This window comes from Amblyraja radiata, chromosome 38 (assembly GCF_010909765.2).
Source record: "Amblyraja radiata isolate CabotCenter1 chromosome 38, sAmbRad1.1.pri, whole genome shotgun sequence".
NCBI lineage: Eukaryota > Metazoa > Chordata > Chondrichthyes > Rajiformes > Rajidae > Amblyraja > Amblyraja radiata.
This window is the reverse complement of record NC_045993.1, coordinates 16,458,228-16,465,018: the sequence shown is the minus strand read 5'-3', so window position 1 is coordinate 16,465,018 and position 6,791 is coordinate 16,458,228. Positions and strand designations below refer to the sequence as shown.

The following is a 6,791-nucleotide window of genomic DNA, read 5'->3' as shown; positions in this document are numbered from 1 at the left end:
GGACTGGACAAGCTAGATGCAGGAAAAATGTTCCCAATGTTGGGCGAGTCCAGAACCAGGGGCCACAGTCTTAGAATAAAGGGGAGGTCATTTAAGACTGAGGTGAGAAAAAACTTTTTCTCCCAGAGAGTTGTGAATTTGTGGAATTCCCTGCCACAGAGGGCAGTGGAGGCCAAGTCACTGGATTGATTTAAGAGAGAGTTAGATAGAGCTCTAGGGGCTAGTGGAGTCAAGGGATATGGGGGGAAGGCAGGCACGGGTTATTGATTGGGGACGATCAGCCATGATCACAATGAATGGCGGTGCTGGCTCGAAGGACCGAATGGCCTCCTCCTGCACCTATTTTCTATGTTTCTATTATAATGGGAGACAGGAACAGCTGATGCTTTATTATGTTCATCAATAGCATTAAATAAAATAGAAATGAACAATTGGTAAGCGTGTTGGGGAGGTGTTGGTGAGGGGGGGAGCTTTGGTTTATCCTGTGGTGAGCAGGGTTGTGGCTCATTGACGGTGAATCACCAGGGAGTGCCGACACCGAGAGGGCACTGCGTTTCAGACCCGTGCCGCGGGAGGTGCCACCACAGAGCATCTCCGAGGCTGAACCAGACCAACCGCGCTCTCAGTGTCCCCCGTCCCACACTTAGTAGAGCCAGGCCAGGGACCATCCAGACCGACCAGGAGCGACCGGCGGGTGGAACGAGGGTCCATCAGGGCACCCAGTCAGAGTCAGAGACCTGAGAAGCCAGGCTCTGGTCCCAAGGTGGAAGCTTCACCCTGTGGCCAGGTCTGTCTCCCGTACTGAACCAGCCGGCTCGATGTAGTGACCCACAACACGGCCATCCCACATCATGAGCCTGGTGTTCGCGGGCCAATGTCCGCAGAGACGTAAATCCCTCCAACACCAAACAAGAGTGAAGCGGCCACAGTCACATCTCATCCGGCATCTACTGAGCCAACACCATATTTCCTCCAGGTGGGTTTGCTTAAGATGATCAATGGCCAAAGGATTGTCACAGCAGTTTATTGACCATTCTGCTTTGTTCCCCACTCCAGTAGTGTTGGAGGCCAGCTCGGCACGGACATGTGGTAGGATGCCAGGCCACTGCATTATTTACGTGTCCCCCGCCTGCGCTCGATCCAGTGCAATGATCTAGGAAACTGGGATCACGACTTCTTGCTGGCCTTGCTCATCCCGGTGGGATTGGGGTGATTGGTTGAGGTACTGGCATTGGTCGGCTCTTTGGCTTGGGTGGGTTGGGTGGCGGCGGTGATATTGGTGGATGCTTTGGGGGGCCCAATGGGAGGCGAGTCAATGCCAAATGTGGGTGGGGCAGCGGCGGTGGTACTGGTGGGGCGGATGGGGTAGGTGGTGGGGTGGATGGGGTAGGTGGTGGTACTGGTGGGGCCGGTGGCATTGGGGGAGTCTATGGGAGACATCATGTCTGCGTTAGGGGGTCCGGAGGAGTCGGAACTGTCGCTGTTCTTTGGTGGACTCTGGATGGTGGATGAGAACTGGGATCCGAAGCTGGCCTTGAGAGTTCTGGTCAGCTCGGGGATGAGGTCATCGATGGTCCCTATCTTGATGCTGGAGCGATCTTTCGCAGCTTCCTCCTCCTCAGTGTAGCGCTCCGTGTCACTGATGTGTGGACTGGACTCCAGCGAAAACTTGGGGGAATTGTTGAACGATGATGTGGCAGTGTAGTGGTAGCTCTGAGACAGAGAAACAAAGTTCACCCGTTACTTTGTACCTTCTTTCATAAAAGGGGATGAAGGGGATTAAGGGGAATAATGTTCCCGATGTCGGGGAAGTCCAGAACCAGGGGTCACAGTTTAAGAATAAGGGGTTGGCCATTTAGGACTGAGATGAGGAAAAACGTCTTCACCCAGAGAGTTGTGAATCTGTGGAATTCTCTGCCACAGTAGGCAGTGGAGGCCAATTCACTGGATGTTTTCAAAAGTGAGTTTGATTTAGCTCTTTGGGCTAACGGAACCAAGGGATATGGGGAGAAGGCAGGAACAGGGTACTGATTGTGGATGATCAGCCATGATCATATTGAATGGCGGTGCTGGCACAAGGGGCCGAATGGCCTCTACTCCTGCACCTATTTTCTAATGTTCCATGTTTCTATTATTTAATTCGATTTTCACATTGAAAATCAGCAAAGGATTCCATTCTACATCCATGGTGAGGTACAGCAACAGTAACAGTACCAGTACCATGTATCTGCCACTCACATCATGCAATCTTAACTCATGTAAAGGCACTTTGTTCATGATCATCCTTGCCCTGGTGATTCAAGTGCTTCTCCGGACCCTTGTATGAGTTCCTGCCTCACCATGTACTTAGTTTAGTTTAGATTAGAGATACAGCACAGAAACAAGGCCCTTCGGCCCACCTAGTCCGCTATGACCAGCGATCCCCGCATATTAACACTATCCTACACACACTGGGGACAATTTTTACTTTATTTTATACCAAGCCATGTGGGAGGAAAACCCAGAGGACACCCACGTGGTCACGGTGAGAACGTACAAAGTCCGTACAGACTTTGTAGTCAGGATCGAACCCGGGTCTCTGGTGCTGTAAGACAGTAGCTCTACCCGCTGTGCCACCATGCCACCCTGCTCAGGACTCCAAGCACACAAGGCAGTACATGCCCCACAATGGTATACAAGTGGAAGTGGTTGAGAGCTTCAAATCCCTTGGTGTTAATATTACCATAATCTGTTGTGGACCTAACCACATGTTGCAACAGCCAAGAAGGCACAACACCTCTACATCCAAAGGAGGCTGAGGAAATCCTGCATGTCTCCAGTAACTTACAATCTTCTACAGATGCACCATGAAAGGCCTGGATAACGAATGTGGAGAAGATTTCTCCACTAATGGGAGAGGCTAGGACCAGAGGCCATACCCTCAGAATTAAAGGCGATACCTTTCGAAAGGAGATGAGGTGAAATTTCTTTAGTCAGAGGGTGGTGTTCATCGCCACAGACGACTGTGGCCAGGTTCATGAATATTTTTAAGGCAGAGATTGACAGATTATTGATTACGGGTGTCAGGGGTTAAGGGGCGAGTGCAGGAGAATGGGAAAGATAGATCAGCCATGATTGAATGGCAGAGTAGACTCGATGGCCGAATGATCTAATTCTACTCCTATTCCCCAAGACCTGATGACTATTGTTCTTGAGTTTGGTCTGATTTTATACCTGCACAGTATTATCTAATTTAGAAAAATAGAAAATAGGTGCAGGAGGAGGCCATTTGGCCCATCGAGCCAGTACCGCCATTCATTGTGATCATGGCTGATCGTCCCCTATCAATAACCCGTGCCTGCCTTCTCCCCATATCCCTTGATTCCACTAGCCCCTAGAGTTCTATCTAACTCTCTCTTAAATCCATCCAGTGATTTGGCCTCCACTGCCTTCTGTGGCAGGGAATTCCACAAATTCACAACTCTCTGGGTGAAAACGTTTTTTCTCACCTCAGTCTTAAATGACCTCCCCTTTATTCTAAAACTGTGGCCCCCTGGTTCTGGACTCGCCCAACACTGGGAACATTTTTCCTGCATCTAGCTTGTCCAGTCCTTTTATAATTTTATATGTTTCTATAAGATTCACCCCTCATCCTTCTAAACTCCAGTGAACACAAGCCTAGTCTTTTCAATCTTTCCTCATATGACAGTCCCGCCATCCCAGGGATCAATCTTGTGAACCTACGCTGCACTGCCTCAATCACAAGGATGTCCTTCCTCAAATTAGGAGACCAAAACTGTACGCAATACTCCAGATGTGGTCTTACCAGGGCCCTATACAACTGCAGAAGAACCTCTTTACACCTATACTGAAATCCTCTTGTTATGAAGGCCAACATCCCATTAGCTTTCTTCACTGCCTCCTGTACCTGCACGCCATCTTTCAGTGACCGGTGTACAAGGAAGCCCAGGTCTCGCTGCACCCCCCCCCCCTTACCTAACCTAACCCCATTGAGATAATAATCTGCCCCCTTATTTTTGCCGCCAAAGTGGATAACCTCACATTTATCTACATTATACTGCATCTGCCACGCATCTGCCCACTCACTCAACCTGTCCAGGTCACCTGCAACCTCCTAACATCCTCTTCACAGTTCACACTGCCACCCAGCTTTGTGTCAACCGCAAACTTGCTAGTGTTGCTCCTATTTCCCTCTTCCAAATCATTAATATATATGGTAAACAGTTGTGGCCCCAACACCGAGCCTTGCGGCACTCCACTCGCCATTGCCTGCCATTCTGAAAAGGACCCGTTCACTCCTACTCTTTGCTTCCTGTCTGCCAACCAATTTTCTATCCATGTCAACACCCTACCCCCAAAACCATATCACGGTCCTGGGGCAGCGCTCCCGCCCCTCCAGTCGCCGTACTTCACGCACACAGCCCCGGCTCCACCCCTCTCTCTCCCCGGGGAGACACGGTGAACAATACAGGGAGGGCCGGGCCGGGGGATGGAGCGAAGTTTATAAACCTAGGCCCCAGTTCACACCCGTCCGCCCGGGCCCCGGCACCCACTCCTGCTGCCGGCCCTCTCCCTCCCTTCTCTCCCTCCCTTCCCTTCTTCCTTCCCTCCCTTCTCTCCTTCCCTCCCTCCCTTCTTTCTCTACTTCTCTCATTCCCTTCTCTCGTTCCTCCTTTCTCTTCTTCCCTCACTTCTCCTTTCGTCCCACACACACATACATCACGCACAGATAACTAACACACACACAACTAAGTTTAGATGGGGTAGAAGCTCAAAGGGTGGGATGGGGCTAAAGCCCAAAATTTAATGCCTGGACTGGTTTTTTGCCAATAGTCATTGGTTTTCCAGGATCTAGTTAATTAAATTATTATTTTTTTCATTTCACAGTCACTAAAACATGTGGTTATTGTAACTATGTACTTTTCAGAGGTGATTCACACATTTTGTGTCTGAATGGTGGCATATTAGGAAAAGGGGAGATGCAACGAGACCTGGGTGTCATGGTATACCAGTCATTGAAAGTAGGCATGCAGGTGCAGCAGGCAGTGAAGAAAGCAAATGGTATGTTAGCATTCATAGCAAAAGGATTTGAGTATAGGAGCAGGGAGGTTCTACTGCAGTTGTACAGGGTCTTGGTGAGACCACACCTGGAGTATTGCGTACAGTTTTGGTCTCCTAATCTGAGGAAAGACATTCTTGCCATAGAGGGAGTACAGAGAAGGTTCACCAGACTGATTCCTGGGATGTCAGGACTTTCATATGAAGAAAGACTGGATAGACTCGGCTTGTACTCACTAGAATTTAGAAGATTGAGGGGGGATCTTATAGAAACTTACAGAATTCTTAAAGGGTTGGACAGGCTAGATGCAGGAAGATTGTTCCCGATGTTGGGGAAGTCCAGAACAAGGTGTCACAGTTTAAGGATAAGGGGGAAGTCTTTTAGGACCGAGATGAGAAAAACATTTTTCACACAGAGAGTGGTGAATCTCTGGAACTCTCTGCCACAGAAGGTGGTTGAGGCCAGTTCATTGGCTATATTTAAGAGGGAGTTAGATGTGGCCCTTGTGGCTAAAGGGATCAGGGGGTAGGGAGAGAAGGCAGGTACAGGATACTGAGTTGGATGATCAGCCATGATCATATTGAATGGCGGTGCTGGCTCGAAGGGCCGAATGGCCTACTCCTGCACCTATTTTCTATGTTTCTATGTCTAAGTTTCTATGTTTGTTTGTTACTTCTAGGCTTGCATGTATGCAATTTTATATTAAAATGTAGCTTAGATGTGTTTGGTCCATTAACTCACAGGCACTATTTAAACACACATTTTGATTACTTTCCATTCTACCATGGAGATATAAAGTCTATAATAGACTTTATTTGTATTTCTATGATTGGCTGGGAACCTGGGCTCACCAGAATTGTTCCCACTTGGCACCTCCTAAGGCCGGCCCTGTCCATGGGTATACATCTATTTGTTAGCGTTACATTGGGTAGTGTTCCCAAGAACCACAATTTTATCCCCACCCGTGCCACTCATGTGGCCCTCTGGTGTGGGATACCTTCCCTTAATTTAATTTGAGGGGCGTCTCCACCATACCGTGCCCCCCATGTCCAGCAGCGGAAGGACCCTAGACTGTGGCCCTCCCCCACCGAGCCTTGGCGTTGGCTGCACCAAGCTTCAGCGAGTCCCTTAGCACGTACTCCTGCAGTCTGCAGTGGGCCAGTCGGCAACATTCCCTGACGGACATCTCGCTCTGCTGGGTGGTGAGCAACGCTCGGGCAGACCAAAGAGCGTCTTTCACCGAGTTGATGACCCTCCAGCAGCACTCGATGTCAGTCTCTGAATGTGTCCCTGGGAACAGTCCGTAAATCACAGAGTCCTCTGTGACGGAGCTGTTCGGGATAAATCGTTCCAGGGACCCTTTCATACCTCTCCAGACTCGTTTTGCAAATCCACACTCTGCAAAGAGGTGGGCAACCGTCTCCTGAGGGAACTAAATAGTAATTACATTTCCCCAGAATTGACAGCATTGTCTATAGGTCACATCTCCTTGCTGATACTTCCTGTGGTCCTTGTTGGCCGGCTTGTGGTCTAACAATCCGCACACTGCGTCGGGCAGTCAGAGGTTTCCACGTACATCTTCTCAACAACCTCCCTTCCCACAGCTTTGTTTCCAACTTGGCTGTGACTCTAACCCTCCCCACTCTCACCCTCCCCACTGTAACCCTCCCCACTGTAACCCCCCCCCACTCTCACCCTCCCCACTGTAACCCTCCCCACTGTAACCCCCCCC

The 6,791-nt window shown here is 49.7% G+C and overlaps 1 protein-coding gene across 1 annotated transcript in view; it reads right to left on the bottom strand.

The window, feature by feature from the left end:
* Positions 1-1,167: 1,167 nt before the first annotated feature.
* LOC116966823 (glycogen [starch] synthase, muscle-like) overlaps positions 1,168-6,791 on the bottom strand; it is a 185,169-nt gene continuing 179,545 nt past the window's right edge. The window contains exon 19 of the mRNA XM_033013163.1: positions 1,168-1,713. Coding sequence (XP_032869054.1) covers positions 1,168-1,713 — 546 coding nt within the window. The remainder of the gene's footprint in view (positions 1,714-6,791) is intronic.